General features: G+C 44.7%; 1 protein-coding gene across 3 annotated transcripts in view; it reads left to right on the forward strand.

The window, feature by feature from the left end:
• Positions 1 to 10021: 10021 nt before the first annotated feature.
• The window catches only part of atcay (ATCAY kinesin light chain interacting caytaxin), a 32302-nt gene continuing 20211 nt past the window's right edge, over positions 10022 to 22112 (forward strand). Inside the window, exons 1-4 of one of the 3 annotated variants that reach the window (XM_033047248.1) lie at positions 10022 to 10327; positions 10441 to 10555; positions 20367 to 20431; positions 21778 to 21966. In XM_033047248.1, the coding sequence (XP_032903139.1) occupies positions 10479 to 10555; positions 20367 to 20431; positions 21778 to 21966 (331 nt within the window). In that variant the 5' untranslated portion in view covers positions 10022 to 10327; positions 10441 to 10478. Of the gene's footprint in view, positions 10328 to 10440; positions 10556 to 16831; positions 17022 to 20366; positions 20432 to 21777; positions 21988 to 22112 lie in introns of those variants that run through there. The other 2 variants (XM_033047247.1, XM_033047249.1) reach the window with 2 other exon arrangements.

The raw sequence follows: 22112 nt of genomic DNA on the forward strand, positions 1-22112 counted from the left end.
AGCTGTTTGAATGACAATAAAAGGCATTCTTTTCTATTCTAAATAGGCAACGTTTCGGGCCTATTTACAGAGTTCACAGTTTATACTATTTTAGGTGGAGCTTAGCTTGGATCATGGGGGATATATATAGTTACTAGACCAAGTGCAGACCCATTGGGTCTGTTCCCCCAACGTGCGGTTGTGAGGGGGGAGGCAGCATGCAGCGTCACACACTAACTATCCCCCCTCCCCCCCCCCCTGCACTCACGCTAATCACCCCCCCTTGATATTATATTAATATTATTGATTTGCTCCTTTTACCCCATAACCACCCTATCTACTGACGCATAGCCCCCAACTTGCAGTCACATCTAGAGAGGGGGGGGGGGGGGGGGGGGCGGGGGTAGAGAGTGAGGGCAGAGAGAGATGGGGCAGAGGCAGAGAGAGAGACAGAGACACAGAGAGAGGGGCAAGAGGGATAGGGGGGTGGAGAGGAGAATAAGAGGGAGGGTGGGTGGGGGGGGGAAAGGTGGGGGAGGAGGGGAGGGGAGAGAGAGGGTGAGAGTGAGGGGTGCTGAGAGGGGGGTGAGGTGGGGAGCAGGGGAGGGGGGAGGGTGGAGGGTAGGGGGTGTGGAGGGGAGGGGGTTTAGGGGAGGGAGGGTGGGGGAGGGGGGAGAGAGGGGAGGGGAAAGAGGAGGAGAGAGGGTGTGCTGAGAGGGGGGGGAGAGGTGGGGAGCAGGGAGGGGGGTAGGGGTGTGTGATGGGGAGGGGGTTTAGGGGAGGAATGGTGGGGAGGGGATGGAGGGAGGGGGGAAAGAGGGGAGAGAGGGGGGGAGAGGGGGGGAGGTGAGAGGGGGGGGAGAGGGGGGAGAGGAGGGGAGGAAAGGAGAGGAGGGGAGATGGGGGGAGAGGAGAGGGGGGGAGGAGAGGAGAGGGGGGGGAGAGGAGAGGAGGGGGGAAGAGGAGAGGAGGGGGGAAGAGGAGAGGAGGGGGGAAGGAAAGGGGTAGGGGAGAACCTAAAAAGCATTTTAGAACCAAAAAAAGACACATTCTGCAAGCATTGTAGAACCAAAAGAGACACTTTTTGCAAACATTTTAGAACCAATAGACACATTCTGCAAGCGTTTTAGAACCACTAAGAACACTTACATTTGAGTAGACATGTGTTCAGTGTTATTCACAGCTCAGAGAAACGTGACCCTCTGCTTTCCTCCAGCTTGCAGACACTGATTGAGGCACACCACTTCCTGGTTTTATAGTCCCTCCCCCCTGCCGCCAGCAGGGGCAGCAGAGAGAATGGGGAATTTTGTAAAATCATTAATATCTCTGTCATTTTTCATCGACGGGAAAAATCCTCGGCACACATACGGCGGAGGGGGGCTCTGAGCAAGGTGGCCAAAAATGACGGCCGTAGGTGGCTGCGTTATCTCGGAAATCGCAACACAGATGGCCAAAACCGGTCAAGAACAGACTTTTAGTAATATATAGATTTGATATTGTATGACAGGCTAATATTTGACATAGAATTGGCAAATTAGATGGTGCATTAGATTGATGGGAATTAATATTCTATGCAAGTATAGCCATGGCACTTCCCTCAATGCTCTGTGATGTGAAGAACTATGTGCATCTTCTTTCTTTCCTTGTCTTCACGTGGTCCCTCTTTTCAACAAACATCAGGTATGATTCATTCAAAGCTTTTCCATCTCTGACTTCATGTGTCACTCTCGAGGTTCAAGCATTAAAATCCAGACAGATGCTTCAGCACAAACCTGACAGAAAGCTGGACTATGTATCACCTTTCGGATGAGAAGTTAAGTTCCATCACTCTCTATCGTGAACGTGAAGGTTGGCATGGCACCATTCTGGAAGAAGCACAGGGATTTATCCCTCGACAAACATTTATTAAATGTTACAAATGTCTGAGACATTGGCATGTGCAAGTTGGCTCCCTGTTACCCATATTCAAGAATGAGCCTTCAAACATACTTCACTGCTTTGGAATACCTTAACAACAAGCCCTTTTCTCTGTAAAAAAAAAACTGCGGGCGCTGGAATTTTGTAATGGAAACATGGTGCCAAAACTCAGCAGGTCAGATTGCACCTCTGGAAAGGAAAACAGTCAATATTTTAGTTTGTGGTTAACGAGATAATCCAGGTAACAGTGATAGTGGAAGAGGGCTATGGGTGGACTTGAATAATCCAACACATCCTTGGCCTGCATTCTTCATCCAAACCTCTGGACTTCCTCTCTTAAACATTATTACCTCGATCTTTCCCCTTGATTGCTGTTTAAATATCTTGATTCAGGTCATCTGACATGTCTCTTTAAGCGGCTGAGTGTCAAATGATATTTGGTAATATTTCTGTGAAGCATCTTGGCATGCTTTGCTACTTAAAGTGGCTTTACAATATTGAGCTGTTCCTACTAGGAGGTATACAGCTCCGCACCCAGCAACGCTTCAGGAGCTATTAAGGATGGGAAATAAATATCAATTACATCCACTTTCCATGAATAAGTCCATAAATAAAAAAAGATCTGATACTGGAGTCAAGGAATGCCTTAAGGAAGATGAAGGTCCTTTGGAATTCCATGGCTATGTTCTTTGGCATTGCTATGACCAGCAATAGAATCATTACTTATGGAAACAGTTCACAGAGAAACAATCAAATATCTTCAAATTTAAATCTCTCAGTGTGGAGGAGATTGTAGAGAGAAGAGATGCAGAGCCATGGAACAATTTGAAAACAATTAACGAAGTGTGTCAATAAATGGGAAGATTGCCATCTATAACAATGACAAAACCCAACAAGTGAATACAAAAAAAGTTTGAAGAATGGTCTCGACCCGAAACATCATCCATTCCTTCTCTCCAGAGGTGCTGCCCGACCCGCTGAGTTACTCCAGCATTTTGTGTCTAGCAAGTGAATACAAAACACAAGTTGTAGACTCAAGAAACTGCACATAGAAACATAGGAAATAGGTGCAGGAGTTGGCCATTCGGCCCTTCGAGCCAGCACTGCCATTCAATATGATCATGGCTGATCATCCAAAATCAGGACCCTGTTCTGGCTTTTTCCCCATATCCCTTGATTCCCTTTAGCCCTAAGAGCTAAATCTAACCCTCTGTTGAAAACATCCAGTGAATTGGCCTCCACTGCCTTCTGTGGCAGAGAATTCCATAGATTCATAACTCTGGGTGAAAATGTTTTTCCTCATCACAGTCCTAAATGGCCGACCCCTTATTCTTAAACTGTGCCCCCTGGTTCTGGACTCCCCCAACATCAGGAACATTTTTCCTGCATCTACCCTGTCCAATGCTCTTAGAATTTTATATGTTTCTATAAGATTCCCTCTCATCCTTCTAAATTCCAGCGAATACAAGCCCAGTCGACACATTCTTTCATCATATGTCAGTTCCGCCATCCCAGGAATTAACCTGGTGAACCTACGCTGCACTCCCTCAATGGCAATAATGTCCTTCCTCAAATTTGGAGACCAAAAGATGCTGGTTAGATTTTATTTTAAGACACTAAGTGCTGGAGTAACTCAGTGGGTTAAGCATCATCTCTGGAGAACATGAATAGGTGACGTTTTGGGTTGGGACTGCTTGACTGTTACCCCATATTTTACCCTCAACATCCACTACTGGTACGTCATGCTGCAGTGTGTATTATCCACAAGATGCTCTCTCTCTTCTAGGCTACTCCAATAGAATGTAACAAACCCATGACCTCTGGGAACCATCTTCTGCCGGTTTCTCTTCAAGTAATACCATCCTGATTTTTAAAAATATATCGCTGAACTTTCGTTGTTGATAAATCTTGATCCTGAAACTCCGCTACTCCATGGGTTTGGGAGCTTCTTCACCAGAAGGTCCATAATGGGTCAAGTAGGTGGCTTACTCAGGCATTTAGGGATGGACAATAAACGTTGGCTGCGCAAACATTCCCTCAACCTGTAAATTTGTCCCTGTACCTCGGTACACACGTGACAATAATAGAACAATTAAAATACCAATGTAAAATAAAGTAAGTAGTTGCAGAGATCCCCTGAGTTGGCATCAGTACTTGAAAATTGTGTCTGTACTATTCCATTCTTTACAAAGCACACAGCTCCACACTTTGCATAACATGCATCCTCAATGTTACATTGGATTTGTGAGAGGTTATTGGTGCTTGCAATAGTATCTGTAAGAGTGCATTAATATTTACACGAATATTGGTGGCATTTGGAGTAAGTCAGTAGTTGCATTAATGTGCAAAACACAAAGTGTTGGTGTGTTTTTGTTCAAGAAGATCCAGCATCTGCAGTTTCCTGAGACACCAGTAGTTGCATTGATGATTGCAGAGTCCTCGATTGTGACACTTTTGTTTGGTGTCCCTGTTGGTGTTTTCAGAGACCCCCTGAGAGTGAGTCACTGATTGTGGAGGTGATGTGGACGTGCATTAATATTTGGATATACTCTTTGGTCCTGCATTTGTATTTGCAGCATCCTTGTGAAGGAATCTGTATTTGTACGGAGGCAACAGGAGGAAAGTGTGTGGGGAAATGTTGCGACATTTGTCAGCATCTGCACCAGATCCCTCCTTGTCTTTGTGCCTTTTCATTCCACAGTCCTTGCATGCCAATCTGCATTGTGTAGCTGGCTCAAACCCTTTGGGGAATTCCTGCTTCAGAGAGCAGGTGCTCTGTCTCCAAATTCACTGAAGATCAATTGAGTTGAAGACTGACCATTGGATTAAAAAAAAGACTTGTTCACGATTTGTAAGAAATTATTCTTGCTGAATGCAAGAAAAGAGGTTTACCTTAATTCTTCTTTGGATTTATTAGTGATTATCTCATATTTACTGTTTGTAGCTTTAGTGGAGTAGACCTAGAGTGCTAATTCCATGCATCCAGTATACAGGGTTCCTGAAGATACAACCTATACATTTGTTCTATATCGCTCTGTATCACTGTCTATATCTCTCGTTCTGAAGAAGGGTCGCGACCGGAAACGTCACCTGTTCCTTTTCTCTAGAGATGCTGCCTGACCCGCTGCGTTATTCCAGCTTTTTGTGTCTATATTCGATTTAAACCGGCATTTGCAGTTCCTTCCTACTCGACCTATGAAGGTCCTTCCCAGGTTAAGATCCCACCTCTGACAACATGTAGGAAATGATCAGACTCACACATAGTGATTAGAATCCATAGTCTTTTATTCGCAACTCTGTGGAGGAAACACAACGTTATTTCACCTCCAACATGCATTCAGCTAGTCTACTAGAGAGAGAGAGCTCACTAATAAGTCTGTGGGCAGACCAATAGTATGAGTGACATAAGGAATGTGCAACAGGCATAATCTGTGTGGTGACATATATATAGTATCGACACACTAATTTACAGCTCCGTTCCTGAACAGTGTGCACGTCGGAAATATGGTGGCCTGGGAATATATTTAAATAAAAACAGACCAACCAAGGGCAATGTGTAGTTTCATCCAGGCCATTTAACTCAACTGTTCAGACTTCACTGCAAGAGGCAATGATATTGCCACACGGCAGAAGATGCCTGCAAAACCATCCTGCCGGTCTCCCAAACGCTTGTTCATGTGCGGAGGTCGTACATGAATTGGCATTTGTAAGCTCACTGTGCCTCGGTACACCTGACAATAAACGGAACCAAATTGGGGAAGAGCTTTAATGCAATAAAACAGGGTGCTTAGCTTTGTCTACCTACAATAATCATCGTCGGAGGTACACATGTGAATCTTAGATTGGACAACAGATATCTCACACACTGTTACTTTGGAAAATGTTTTAAGTCAAGTTTCATCAGGAGAAGGAAATGAGAAACGTACAATTTACCTGTATGTTACATCTGTGAGTGAGTAGCAGCATTTGTCAGACACGTGTATGAGCACACTGCCAATCCTCAATTCCTTCCATATATTTTGTGCTGGTCCTGTGCCATTTTCATGATGTGGGCACGCTTGCCAAATCCTGAAGTGATTGCTACACATTAGCTGCACACACACACACACTGCAATTAAACGTTTGCCCTGGAACTGTGAAAGTGGAACAAAAACCTCACTGTGCTCTCCTCTCAAATGAATATTCATAGTTCCAAAATACAACATCTGGAGGATGCACAATAATCAGAGAATACTGACTGACTGCAATGGTCAAAGAAAAGGGTGTTTGTGTGTCTCACACCACTATTTCCCCACTTCCTCCGAGCCCCCATAAATGGAGACATTTTAAACAATATCCCGTTTACAAATCAGTCCATTCACATCACGTTTCATCTTGGTACCCTCTCATCTAGTGACAGAAACAAAAAAAAAACTATCATTCAGCATTCCTGCCCCCGAAAATACAAGCCCAACCAACCTGTAACACAACTAAATGTTGAGGAAGGAACTGCAGATGCTGGTTTAAACCGAAGATAGACACAAAAAGCTGGAGTAACTTAGCAGGACAGGCAGCATCTCTGGAGAGAAGGAATGGGTGATGTTTTGGGTCGAGACCCTTCAAACTGACCCGAAACGTCACCCTTTCAGCTTTTTGAGTATCTTTAGAACTAATTGTTGACCTGACCCAATGGTCCTCATCACTTTTACTGTACCTTGTCACCCTTTCCCTCGTGCACCTTTGCAATCTTGGATGTTAAACATTGTTTTTTCATCACCTAACCCTGGAGGTGAAATCCACAGCCTCACAACTCTCAATAGCAAGTTGTTTTTCTTGCTTGCTGTTGTAAATCTGTTTTAATATATTCATGCTTTCCCGTAATAGATATTTAGATAATTTTGTCGGTCTGCCTCAAACAAATTCATCCTGATTTTTCATAGTTTTAGATGCCCAAATATTATTGCCTCATAAACTCATAGCTTTAGATCTGCCCAATTGTTCATGTCTTTGATCACTCCTGATGACTCTTGAGAGGAATGCAGATATTAGACAAGTACAGAAACAAAGATAGACGCACAGAGTGCTGGAGTAACTCAGTGGGTCAGGCAGCATCTGTGGAGAACATGGATAGGTGACGTTTCACAGAGTGCTGGAGTAACTCAGCGGGTCAGGCAGCATCTATGGAGCTAAGGAAATAGGCAACGTTGCCTATTTCCAGAAGGATTTCGGCCCGAAACGTTGCCTATTTCCAGAAGGGTTTCGGCCCGAAACGTTGCCTATTTCCAGAAGGGTTTCGGCCCGAAACGTTGCCTATTTCCTTAGCTCCATAGATGCTGCTGCACCATAACTCAGTGGGTCAGGCAGCATCTGTGGAGAACATGGATAGGTGACGTTTCACAGAGTGCTGGAGTAACTCAGCGGGTCAGGCAGCATCTGTGGAGAACATGGATAGGTGACGTTTCACAGAGTGCTGGAGTAACTCAGCGGGTCAGGCAGCATCTGTGGAGAACATGGATAGGTGACGTTTCACAGAGTGCTGGAGTAACTCAGCGGGTCAGGCAGCGTCTCTGGTGAACATGGATAGGTGACTTTTCAGGTCGGGTCTCTTCTTCAGACACATGAATCATGCCGTGCTCTTGTAATTGAATATGCTGTGAAAAATCTTAAACTGGATGCACGGATGAAGTGTGAGACACTTAGATGCCAGACGACAGCCAGTCATATTTCACGTGGGCAGCTTACATCCCAGTGGTATGAATATTGATTTCTCTAACTAGTAACTCCTGCATTTCCTCTCTCTCCATCCTTCCCCACCCAAGTCGCACCAGCATTTCGTCCTCACCTAGCAAACAGCTAACAATGGCCTGTTCCCTTTATCATCATTACTTTTTTGCACATCTTTCATTCATTTGTTCTATATCTCTCTACATCACCGTCTATATCTCTCCTTTCCCTTCCCCCCGACTCTCAGTCTAAATAAGGATCTCGACCCAAATCATCACCAATTCCTCCTCTCCAGAGATGCAGTCCCACTGAGTTACTCCAGCATATCGGCAGTTATAATTTTCCAACAGAAAGTGCAGTCTAAAATACATCACTTTGAAGACAGGATGATCATTGAGATGACTAATATTCAAGAGCTTCAGTTGAATCTAAACACCATTCCTTAACTGTGGAGTTTCTCACCACCAACTTTTAACCCCCACCGCCCACTTACAGTCTGAAGAAGGATCCCGACCCGATATGTCACCCATCCTTTTCTCCAGAGATGCTGCCTGACCCGCTGAGTTACTCCAGCACTTTGTGTCTATTTTCACCATTTCACTTTCACCCTGTTTCTCCCAGCATCACAGCTTAAGGTGTTCCCCTCACACCTGCATGTCCCCTCACACCTGCATGTCCCCCACACCTGCAAGTCCCCCACACCTGCATGTCCCCCACACCTGCATGTCCTCACACCTGCATGTCCCCACACCTGCATGTCCCCCACACCTGCATGTCCTCACACCTGCATGTCCCCCACACCTGCATGTCCCCACACCTGCATGTCCCCCACACCTGCATGTCCCCCACACCTGCATGTCCCCCACACCTGCATGTCCTCACACCTGCATGTCCCCCACACCTGCATGTCCCCACACCTGCATGTCCCCCACACCTGCATGTCCCTCACACCTGCATGTCCCCCACACCTGCATGTCCCCCACACCTGCATGTCCCCCACACCTGCATGTCCCCACACCTGCATGTCCCCCACACCTGCATGTCCCCACACCTGCATGTCCCTCACACCTGCATGTCCCCTCACACCTGCATGTCCCCACACCTGCATGTCCCCCACACCTGCATGTCCCCCACACCTGCATGTCCCCCACACCTGCATGTCCCCTCACACCTGCATGTCCCCTCACACCTGCATGTCCCCCACACCTGCATGTCCCCCCACACCTGCATGTCCCTCACACCTGCATGTCCCCCACACCTGCATGTCCCCCACACCTGCATGTCCCCCACACCTGCATGTCCCCTCACACCTGCATGTCCCCCACACCTGCATGTCCCCCACACCTGCATGTCCCCTCACACCTGCATGTCCCCTCACACCTTGGATAATTTAATGGATGTTTACTGCACCCACACATCTCCTGAACAAAACGCCAGCTCAATCCATCCTACAAACAAGTGTGTGGGCATTAGGAACTCTAAACTCAGTGATTATGAGCTTTGTTTAAGAAGGAACTGCAGATGCTGGAAAATCGAAGGTAGACAAAAATGCTGGAGAAACTCAGCGGGTGAGGCAGCATCTATGGAGCGAAGGAAATAGGCGACGTTTCGGGTCAAGTTCAAGTTCAAGTAAGTTTATTGTCATGTGTCTCTGTATAGGACAATGAAATTCTTGCTTTGCTTAAGCACACAGAAAATAGTAGGCATTTACTACAAAACAGATAAATGTGTCCATATACCATGATATAAATATATACACACATGAATAAATAAACTGGTAAGGTGCAAATAACAGAAAGTGGTTGTTAAGGCTTGAGGTCGAGATCCTTCTTCAGACAAATCCTTGATCATATCCTTGCTGATTGATATCTTTTGGCAGTTGCTACAGTTTCACAGGTGTTGGGTTATTTATGAAATGGCTTCAAGTTGCAAAAAAAGCTAAAGGAAAGATATTATGAGCTTAATTGTTGGGTGAGTATCTTGAAGGGAGGGATAATGAAAAATGTAGAATTTTGTGAGCATAATTAGAGCAGCACTTTATATTTGCATCTGAAAAAGCCCGGTGCAATCATCTTATTGATTCTCTACGAGCCCTGGGCCATGATCTACACATTCTCTGCAGCTGCGGGATATATATTGCGTCTACATCACAAAAGATCTTCACCCTCTCCCCGTGCCATTTTCTTTCTGTTCGGTGAAGAATATTGTTTACACGTTGGTGAAGGCAGGTGGAGTAGAACAAAAGGAGGGGTCGGGGGGAAAAAGTGATTCAAACAGGATCAGACCTTGTGAAGATAAAGAAAGGTGTGATATGGAAATCAAGATTGAATAATATATTCTGATGACTTTTGCCGATTGGATGGTGTGCACAGATTTCATCACAGCGTACCACCAATGGGGAGATGAGGTTGCTGCTGCTGCTGATGTGACTGCCAATCTGATCACCACCTCTCTACGCAGCACAGACAGACCCAACGGCAGGCTGCTGGCAGGGAGAAAAACACAAGCTTGTGATTGGCATCTGCACTCACAATGTTGCTGGGAAACAGAGCGGGCCAAGGGAGGTTGTCGATGAAGTGTGGAGCTTAGAGCCAGCTGCGTGAGCTGCCCTTCTTGCAATTGACAATTTAGATTGTGTAACAAACGGAGGGAGGAATAGACTGGGAATGGACAAAAGGACCATTTCTTATTAGAAAAATAAGGAGCCACAAAGGATAACACGAAGAATGTAAGTATCCTTTTAACTTTGTTATTTCATTGCTGCCCAAATGGCTCCTCCCCCTTTATCATTTTATGCTGCAGGTTGATTTGTAATAAATGTTGTCTCTTTCATCCGCCTAGCTGCTGGATGTTGTTTGCCCTCCATCTTTGGGATCGTGATGGGGACCAGCGAGGCGGCACTTCGCATGGACAACGTTGAGCTGAAAGAGGAGTGGCAAGATGACGATTTTCCCAGGTTAGCTAGCTGTCCACATGTTTGCACCTTAATATGCATGCTGACAGCCAGTGGCATCACTGCTGCTGAAGCTGCAAGCCCTCAGAGACCAAGCCGTGCTGTCAATATTTATGCTCTTAACTCCTTCACTGCCTGCCTCAATACTTTTAATATAGTCTAGAGATACAGCACGGAAACCGGCCCTTCAGCCCACTGAACTCACGCTGACCTGTGATCACTGCACACTTACACTGTCCTACACACTCTAGGGACTATTTGTAGGGTGCTGTCTGTATGGTGTTTGCATGTTCTCCCTGTAACTGCGTGGGTTTGCCCCAGTTTCCTCCCACATCTTAAAGACGTGGGTTTGTAGGTTAATTGTCCCTCTGTATATTGCCCCCTAGTGTGTAGGGAGTGGATGGGAAAGTGGGATGACATTGAACTAGTGTGAACGGGTGATTGGTGGTCAGCGCGGGCTGAAGGGCCTGTTCCCATGCTGTACCTCTAAACACAACTACATTTGCTTCTGGAAGGAATGACAATCTTGAGTGGGGGAGGGTTCAAGTAGGAAATGGGAACCATTGGATTTCTCATCCTGATAACTTGGATCCCTGGTGGGAAATGTGCTCTGTGGGTGAATGTTGGCGAAGGTATTATTGTGAAACATTGTAATGTTTAGGCAGTTCAATAGTCTACTGTATGTGATGCATCAAACTGGTATCCAGCTTGGGCAATGTTGGGCCCACCGTACATTCATGTCTTCAGGAGAGAAAATATTTGAGTAAAAATAATTACTAACTTAAAGGAGATTTTTGTAGCCATGGATCATATAATACAGCCCACTCTTTTTGAATCAGTTCATGATAAATATTAATACCTGCATTCCCATTGTTCCTTCACTTGCAGCCAAATAACTGCATACAATCAGTGACAATGAGTCTCTGACCTGACAGATGTTGCTGGATCTGCCAGTTGCTTCTAGCGTTCTAAGATTTTGTTTCAGATTTTCAGCATCTGCAGGTTTTTACTCTAGCCCACGCTCCTCCAGTTATGATAGCCACAAACGGAACTGTTGGAATAAACAAGACATTAACAGGTTCAGAAACCCGTTGAGGGGCCCGGAGCTTTATAGATGGTATGATGGAACATGAAAGAATGTTTATAGCCACACGCACCAATTAAGGTCCACATGTGCACGTGGCAATAATTGTGAACCTGAACTTGAACTTGAAAAACAAGTAGTATAAACTTTGGAAGGTACACAAAAATGCTGGAGAAACTCAGCGGGTGCAGCAGCATCTATGGAGCGATGGAAATAGGCGACGTTTCGGGCCGAAACCCTTCATAGTATAAACTTTGAATTGAATGTAAACCTTTATATGCCATCTGTAAGTGTTTCGCCAGAGTATTGTATCTTTATGGAAAGGCTAGAAGAACATTTCAATTTATGGTAGACACAAAAAGCTGGAGTAACTCAGCGGGACAGGCAGCATCTCTGGAGAGAAGGAATCAGAATCAGTCTTAAGAAGGTCTGGACCCGAAACGTCACCCATTCCTTCTCTCCAGAGATGCTGCCTGTCCTGCTGAGTTACTCCAGCTTTTTGTGTCTATCTTCGGTTTAAACCAGCATCTGAAGTCACTTCCTACACATTTCAATGTATGGAATGGTTTGATGATACATATAAGGAGAAACCACTGGCAGGAGAGTTGTTAATCACCAATTAGTGCAATGTGATTAAAAATGAAAGATTAGGAGAATTATTTTATTATTTAAGCTGAGAAGAAATCACTGTGTGAACGATCGCTGGAAAAAGATACAAATGTAATTTCTAAGAATTAATTAGTTATATAGAACTATATTTGAAATGGGGGGGGGGGGGGGAATTAGGGGCTTTTCAAGATTCAAGATTCAAGAAGTTTATTGCCATGTCAACAAGTTGATAGGAATGTGTCTTGGTTCGCTCTCAGACAGATACAATACAGTACAATACAACCACCACATACACCACAATAAATAATACAGACAATACCGTACGAAGGACAATATATACAGGAAGGACAGTACCCAGCAGCATCTCATGTTAAGCGTAAGTGCAAGTGCAATAGAAAGTGCAAAGTGATTAGTGCAAATTAAAATATCTGATGGCTTGGAGGTAGGTGCTGTCTCTGAAGCGAGATGTTTTACTTTTAATGCTTCTATATCTCCTTCCTGATGGGAGGAGATTAAAGAGGTAATGTGCCGGGTGAAAGTGGTCTGCTATGATTTTTTTGGCCTTTCTGGTGAGTCTTGTTGAGTAAAGTGATGTCACTGAGGGAAGTCTGCTGCAACCGATGATCTTAGAAGCTCGGCTCACTATTCTCTCCAGCCGAATCTTATCCTGCGAGGTTGTGTGACCATACCAGACAAGCATGGAGAATGTGAGTATGCTTTCTATGGTAGACCTATAGAAGTGGGTCATGGCTGGTCGACTGACCCTGAATATTTTGAGCTTCCGCAGGAAGTAGAGTCGCTGGTGGCACTTACTGATTATGAGACTGGTGTTGAGCTCCCATGATAGGGATTGATGTATGGTGGTCCCGAGGAACTTAAAGGAGGTGACCCTCTCAACCACCTCTCCATTGATGAAGAGGGAGGAGGGGGGTGGCCTTCTTTCTGAAATCAACAACCAGTTCCTTAGTTTTTGAGATGTTAAGTATGAGGTTGTTGTTCTCACACCACCTTACTAGGCTTTGATGAAATAGCTAGCATTGACATGATGGGCCAAATAGCCGCCTTCTGTCCTAGACAACTATATCCAAAGGATGACAGACACAAAATGCTGGTGCAACTCAGTGGGACAGGCAGCATCTCTGGAGAGAAGGAAAGGACGATGTTTCGGGTCGAGACCCTTCTAGTCTGAAGAAGGGTCTCGACCCGAAATGTCACCCATTCCTTCTCTCCATAGATGCTGCCTGAATCTTGAGCTGCTTTCCATGTCAAACCTTGGATAAGTTACAATCTTTGCAACCAGTTGCAACTGGACGTGGAGAAGTAGCAATGAGATTGGACCCCTGGGCTCAGATCCCACCTCTCCCTGCACCACTCGCTTGGGGAGGTTTCATAACTTGGCTCCATGGAGCCACCTAGTGGCAGGAATCTGCAGCTGGACCATCATCTCCAAATTTATCATAACAATCTAGCGTAGTAAATGCTGGCAGAAATTTGTAACCAAAACTGTCAGATTACAAAGTGCATATTCTGCGCAATGTATTTCTAATAAACCATGCTTTGTTGCGTTTTATCCTTATATTTGTTTTTACCGTGGCTTTGTTAGAGCTCAGTTCTCGTTTGGCCATTTCGGAGTCAACCACATTGATCGAGGTTTGGTGTCACGCATAGGACAGACTGGATAAGGGTGGCACATTTTCTTCCCAAGTGGCGATTAGTGAACTATTTGACAATAGACAATAGGTGCAGGAGTAGGCCATTCGGCCCTTCGAGCCAGAACCGCCATTCAATGTGATCATGGCTGATCATCCCCAATCAGTACCCCGTTCCTGCCTTCTCACCATATGCCCTGACTCCGCTATCTTTAAGAGCCCTATCAAACTCTCTCTTGAAAGTATCCAGAGAACCGGCCTAATAGATATAGATAGAGATAGAGATAGAGATAGAGATAGAGATAGAGAGATAGAGAGATAGAGAGATAGAGAGATAGAGAGATAGAGAGATAGATATAGATAGATATAGATAGATATAGATATATATAGATATATATAGATATAGATATATATAGATATATATAGATAGATAGATATAATTTGGCTGTGGCCCAAATTCAAGCAAAAACGACTAGCCCAATATGCCAACTGGGTCGGCATCGATAAGGTGGGCTGAAGGGCCTGTTTTTATGCTGTAGGGCTCTATAATTATCTGCAAGATTTCTGAGAAGAGCTCAGATATTGCACTTAACTTAGAAAAGTCCACTGGCAAGTTAATGTGAGTTTTCGGGAACTGTGAAGACAATCCAATGCCCTTCAATAACTTAATGCAAGTGGTTGAATTTATTTTCTGCCGCATATATTGGAATCAGAGATAGCACTTGTGAGTGGGAATCCAGAGAACCTTTGGAAAGTCAACATTCAGTGTATGTTCTTAGATTTCCCAGAGGTGAGATGCCAGCAGGGTGAGAAAAGAACAAAAAAATGTAAACATAGAAATAACCAAACATCTAGCAAATGTTGAGCAAAAAACATAGTGGGTCAGGCAGCATCTGTGGAGGGAATGGACAAATGACATTTCAAGTATTGATATTTTCAGACATAGAGTGATACAGCGTGGAAACAGGCCCTTTGGTCCAACTTGCCCACACCGTCCAACATGCCCCATCTACACTTGTCCCACCTGTCTGTGTTTGGCCCATATCCCTCTAAACCTGACACAAGATGCTGGAGTAACTCAGCGGGCCAGGCAGCATCTCTGGAGAGAAGGAATGGGTGATGTTTTGGGGGGAACCTTTCTTCAGACCTATAAACCTCCTTTCCCTCTAAACCTATTCTGCCCATGCACCCATCTAAATGCTTCTGAAATATCCATGTTTAAGAAGGAACTGCAGATGCTGGAAAATCGAAGGTAGACAAAAATGTTGGAGAAACTCAGCGGGTGCAGCAGCATCTATGGAGCGAAGGAAATAGGTGACGTTTCGGGTTGAGACCCTTAAGGGTGAAGCAGCATCTATGGAGCGAAGGAATAGGTGACGTTTCGGGTCGAGACCCTTCTGGGTCTCGACCCGAAACGTCGCCTATTCCTTCGCTCCATAGATGCTGCCTCACCCGCTGAGTTTCTCCAGCATTTTTGTCTATCTTGGATATCCTTGGATTGTTACACTGAATATCTCTTTGCCATGTCATAGCAAACACTTCCTCAAAGGAGATGTGTACCCTTTCCACAAAGCTAGATCATTCTTTGCTATTGAGGTCATTTGCCTCAGTCACAGAGATCGACAGATGGTTGTTCTGTCTGTGCGACTGAAGTGGAAACATCAGCCTCATTGAGTTAATGATGGGAGCCAGAGATCACAGCAGAGCTGGTCAGCATTACACTGACATGGTGACATTAAAGATGCAATTTGTTACAGATGCAGTTCCCGCTCCAGTTCCAAATAGACTACTTATTAATTTATATTTCATCTAATTGATTTGGCCTGCACCCCACATAATGTTGAGCCTTTCCTTTATGTGGCACAGTATCAGAGAGGATTTTAACTTACTGATTGGATTGTCAACATTGTTCAGCAGTGCTGCTACTGGCATTAAGCTGGATAACATAGCATGGATGGAAGGTGAATGCATGCTAAACAAGAGAATATAAAAAGTCAATATGTTGATAGAATGGAGCGGCTGGGCTTGTATACTCTGGAATTTAGAAGGATGAGAGGCAATCTTATTGAAATGTAAGATTATTAAGGGTTTGGACACGCGAGAGGCAGGAAACATGTTCCCGATGTTGGGGAGTCCAGAACCAGGGCCACAGTTGTAAAATAAGGGGTAAGCCCTTTAGAACGGAGATGAGGCAAAACTTTTTCACACAGAGAGTTATGAGTGTGTAGAATTCTCTGCCTCAGAGGGCGGTGAAAGGCCGGTTCTCTGGATGCTTTCAAGAGCGAGTTAGATAGAGCTCTTAAAGATAGTGGAGTCAGGAGATATGGGGATAAGGCAGGAACGGGGTACTGATTGTGGATGATCAGCCATGATCACATTGAATGGCGGTGCTGGCTCAAAGGGCCGAATGGCCTACTCCTGCACCTGTTGTCTATTGTCTAACATTATAAATGACACTTGAATTTCATACCTTGCTCTCTGAAGCTGATTCTATTCAGGGCCGTTCAGCTTCATATTATAGCCTCTACACTTACAAATGAAGAATGTTCACACTGGTATTCACACTGGTATCAGAAAATGACAATAGACAGCAGCAAGAATTTAGCATCTTTTCGACAGCTGAAGAAAACCTTCCATTAGCTGAAATTACAGTAATAAAATATTTCAACCAGAATCAAAGGCACTTTTAATTTTTGCTTCCTGTATCATTCAAAATATAATTGATTTAAACGCAGTTGTCACAGAATAATTCTGTGTGGTGAATGGAAGACACTGTGAAATACAGCTGACAGATAGAAATCTGCTTTTTTTGTCCAGGATTAATCCTTTGTTCCTCTCAGCGTAAAGACATGTCGATCCCTGTGGTGACGTTGGACATGCTCAGTGTGCACCCCACACATTGGCACTGCCTAGCGTCTGCCATTCCCTTCACATTGGGGGTGAGGCTTTGCTAATGTAATATTTCCTTACAAGGCAAAATATCCCCTTGGTGTGACCAACATCGGAAACGCAGTGGCAGGGCTGTCAACCCCACTGCTTCTCCAGACATGTCTCTGCAAAGAAAGGCACATTTCTGCACAGTGTTTTTACTTGTCTCCTGATGGCAAAAAAAAACCTTGCCAACGAGGTAAGATACCCTTGCGATCTGAATAGTTCAGTGGAAATAAAGGAATATGTTAATATGTGAACAATATAAGATGTATTTGCGTCCTTCTGGCTTGATTCCTGGGCTTATACGGTTTTAATTCCACTGATGCTTGCGGCGTTATGAATATTTGATTATGTGGCAGTGTGTAATTATTGGATCAGTGTAGCCAAATGCAGCGCTATCTGGCTCTTTATCAGTGGGCTTCCATTTTGAATCCGGTTATCCTGCAGTGTTTATAGCTGGTGTACGCTGGTGCACGCACGCTGCTGTGATTCTTGCTACCCGGCACCATTGCAAATATTTGCATCAAGCTCCACGGTCCCAGGGTCATTGAGAGAGTTAGTTCTCCAACATATCGTGCCGTTCAATGTAAACTGACAGCTGGTGTGCAGTCCAAAAAACATTTGCAGATTCATTCTGGCACCTTAGACATGTAGCATTGTCTCTCTCTCTGAGTGAATGGATGGACAACCCAGCATGAAGCTGAGCACCAGGCCTGCAGCTCCCCAGTCTGTAGTCTTGGTGTCAGAAATAGAAAAAATAGCATGAATTCTTGCCTTTATTCATTTTCTTTATGGTCTTTCATTAAACTGTGCATGGAATACATAAACGCATAGCTTGTCCACGATGATTCCTTTGTTCACACAGCTACAAATACTCTCTGCCTCAGTAATAACCTGGTTATGTGATGCACAACATTGTGGAATAGCATTTCATTCATTACCTAATGGTGGCACAATGGCCTCAGCGCTAGAGTTGCTGCCTCACAGCACTAGTGACCCGGGTTCCATCCTGACTACGGGTGCTGTCTGTACGGAGTTTGTACGTTCTCTCTGTGACCACGTGGGTTTTCTCTGGGTGCTCCAGTTTTCCCCCACATAGAACAATAGGTGCAGGAGTAGGCCATTCGGCCCTTCGAGCCAGCACCGCCATTCAATATGATCATTGCTGATCATCTAAAATCTGTACCCTGTTCCTGCTTTTTCCCCATATCCCTTGGTTCCTTTAGGCCTAAGAGCTCTATCTTTCTCCACGTGCAGGTATATAGGTTCATTAGCTTCGGTAAAGATTGTCAAGTCAAGTTTATTCGTCACATACACATACGAGATGTGCAGTGAAATGAAAAGTGGCGATGCTCGCAGACTTTGTGCAAAAAGACAAACAAACAAACAACCAAACAAACTACAAACAGAATGGAACAGAATCACATATTATTTTACATATTAAATATTGAGGGCGGAAGGAAAAAGGGAAAAAAACAGCACTTTAAAAAAAAGTGTTATTTGTCCCTAGTGTGTGTAGGATAGTCCTAGTGCACAGGGATCGCTGGTTGGCATGGACTCCATGGACCGAAGGGCCTGTTTCCGTGCTGTGTCTCTAAACTAAACTAAAGTCAACTAAGTTCACAAACAAACGTGGCCATTTGGCAAGGTAATAGTCAGCAGGTATCAGGATATTCAACAGAAAAAAATGGACAAGAGTATTAAGGAATATATAAGTTGGCATTAACTTGTAGGATGCTCACAAGAGAAATGCCATTCAGGGACAGTTTCTTCCCAGCTGTTATCAGGCAACTGATCCATCCTACCACCAGCTAGAGAGCAGTCCTGAGCTACTATCCACGTCATTGGAGACCCTTGAACTATCTTTGATCAGACTTTATCTTGCACTAAATGTTATTCACGTTATTCCCTTTATCCTGTATCTGTACACTGTGGACGGCTCGATTGTAATCATGTATAGTCTTTCCGCTGACTGGTTAGCACACAACAAAAGCTTTTCACTGTACCTCGGTACACGTGACAATAAACTAAACTCAAACTTAAAACTCAAACTGAGTGGATTTGAATAGTAAGAGATTGACAAAGTACCTCAATAATTGTCAGATTCTCCTGAGAATGTGTTGCAGGAATTAGCTGACGTCCACATTCACTAATGGGAAGCAAAATAAAAACCAAGGCTGAGGCAGCAATGTGGCAACTCTCCAAAATGCTTCACCAACCAAACACTATAACATCGCTGTGCATAAGACAATCCCAACGCTGCAGTGAGATGACTGGCCAGTGGACATCCTGCTGCCCATATGGTGACACTCTGGTCAACCTGAGGAGCAGCTTCAGCAAGAGTCATGGGTGTCTTATTGTCATATGTCTCAGAAGGGACAATGAAATTCTTACTTGTTGCAGCACAACAGAATATGTGAACATAGTACATAATGGGGGAAGAGAAAAAAAAAGAGAAAGTTCAATAAATAACAAATATAGTGCAATAATAATATAGTCTTAACTAACTAACAGACAGGTTCCACCAAATTGCAGCACAGAACCCAACAGGAGATCCTTCTACCATGCTGCTATCAAACTGTACAACCCCTCCCCTTCTGTCGTGAGGTAGACTGACCCCCCCCCCCCCCCCAATCTTTACACATCCCCAATCCTTTCCACTCGTGGCTTTAATTTCATGCTTCATGCATCGTATCGTTCTATCATATCGTATCGTAAATGGGATCTTATTGAATTGTTGATGATCATTTTTAAAGTGAGATTGATAGACTTTTTGCGAGCTGAGGGGATGGGGGTAGTAGATACAATCAAAGCAGTGGATGATACCAGGATAGACACAAAGTGCCGGAGTAACTCAGCAGGTCAGGCAGCATCTCTGGAGAGAAAGGATGGCTGACATTTTGGGTTGGGACTCTTCTTCAGATGAAGCCTGGATACAAGTCAGCCAACACCTTGTTGAATTTTGCAACAGTTTTGCAGAGGCTTTTGCTGACATTGTTCCAGTGTCTGAGATTAGGCAGGTATGGCCTCAGTTTTCAAGGGTGTTGGGGAAACTACTTGGGACATGGTCAATGACTGGTTCCTGAACAAAGGCTAGTGTTCCAATGTCAGAGATTAGACAATTCTCAGGCCACTGCCCATTCCTGCTTAATCTAGTTTAGAGATACAGCAGTGAACAGGCCCTTTGGCCCACCGGGTCCATGCTGACCATCGATCACACATCCACACTACTATTATATTATTCCACATTTGCATCCACTCCCTACTCACAAACGACAATATTACACACGACAACTAACCTACAAACACACACATCTTGTGGGTGTGGGAGGAAATTGGAGCATCTGAAGGAAATCCACAGGGAGAACTTGCAAACTCCACACAGACAACTCCCAAGATCAGGATTAAACCCGGGTCTCTGGCGCTGTGAGGCAGCAGCTCTAGACTCGATGGGCCGAATGGCCTAATTCTGCTCCTATCACTGATGAATCACTGTGTAATGCAAGTGATGAAATGCTATAATTGTAATTTTGTTCTACAGACCAATACCAGAGGAACAAATGATGGATGTACTTGGACGTTTACCAGCTCTAGAAAACAGAACTCGTGAGTCAGTCTGCTCCACCGTGTAGTAAATGTGATCTCTTCAGCATGACATGTTGGTGGGGAAACGGAACACCTAGTGGGCAGTCGTGTGCTACAATACAGAGTCAATCTTACCCTGCTCTGCTCCATTTAGCATTCACACGGGACACTGATTAGGCGCAGAACTAAAACGTTTAGCCATTAGAACACAAAACAATATGGCAGAGGAACGAGCCCTTCTACCCACGATGCTTGTGCCGAACATGATACCTCCAAGCTGAACTGATCCCATCTGCCTGCACTGATCCATATCCCTCCATTCCCTGCACTACCCTGTGCCTATCCAAGAGCCTCTATTGTATCTGCTCTGTGTTCCCAGCTCCCTCCACCAGCCAACAATGTCCCTGCTACCCTAGTCCCACTTGCCTGTACTTGGTCCATAACCCTCCAAACCTGTCCTATCCATGTACCTGTCCAACTGTTCCTTCAATGATGGGATAGTCCCAGCCTCAACTACCTCATCTAGCAGCTTGTTCCATACACCCACCAAAAGTTACCCCTTGGATTCCTATTAAAACTTTTCCCCTTCACCTTGAACCTATGTCCTCTGGTCCTCGATTCCCCTACTCTGGGTAAAAGACTGTGCATCGACCTGATCTATTCCTCTCATGAGGAATGCCTCTATAAGGTCTCCCCTCATCCTCCTACGCTTCATGGAATAGTGACCCAGCCTACTCAATCTCTCCCTATAGCTCACACCCTCTAGTCCTGGCAACATCCTCGTAAACCATTTCTGAACCCTTTCATGCTTGACAATATCTTTCCTATAACATGGTGCCCAGAACTGAACACAATATTCTAAATGCGGTCTCACCAACGTCCTATAAAAACTGCAACATTACCTCCCCTTCTATACTGAATACTCTGACTGATGAAGGCCAAAGTGCCTTTTGGCCACCTTATCCACCTGCGACTCGACCTTCAAGGAACCATGCACTCCTAGATCCCTCTGCTCGACAACACTATCCAGAGGTCGACCATTCACTGTGTAGGTCCTGCCTTTGTTCGACGTCCTAAATTGCAACACCTCAAATTCTCTGTATTAAATTCCGTGAACCATTCCTCCGCCCACCTGGCCAATCGATCCAGATCCTGCTGCAATCGTTCACGACCTTCTTCACCATCTACAAAACCACTAACCTTTGTATCATCTGTATATTTTGGGTTATAGTGATGGTAGAGGTTAATTTTGGATGTTAGTGTAGGTTTGGTTTAGTTGAGTTTAATTTATTGCTACGTGTACTGAGGTACAGTGAGAAGCTTTCAGTGATACTGTTAACTGTGTTTCTGCCTCTCTTCCTGGCCAGTGCCCCCGAACACGTTGAATATCAACGGGAATCATCCAAAGCGCAAAACCCTAGTTGCCCCGGAAATCAACATCTCCCTGGATCAGAGTGAGGGCTCTATCTTGTCAGATACACCTGACGACCTGGACATCAATGTCGATGATCTGGAGACTCCGGATGAGACAGATTCCCTGGAATATTTGGGAAATGGTAATGAGTTGGAATGGGAAGGTAATTCTAAGGCATTTCTTTGGGTTTCAAATTATTTTTCCCGCCTATATAAAATGTGAGTTGCCTGTGTAACCATAGCAATAGTGAGCATGCCCTCACTACAAAAGATCATAAGATCATGTGTT

This window comes from Amblyraja radiata, chromosome 29 (assembly GCF_010909765.2).
Source record: "Amblyraja radiata isolate CabotCenter1 chromosome 29, sAmbRad1.1.pri, whole genome shotgun sequence".
Lineage (NCBI taxonomy): Eukaryota > Metazoa > Chordata > Chondrichthyes > Rajiformes > Rajidae > Amblyraja > Amblyraja radiata.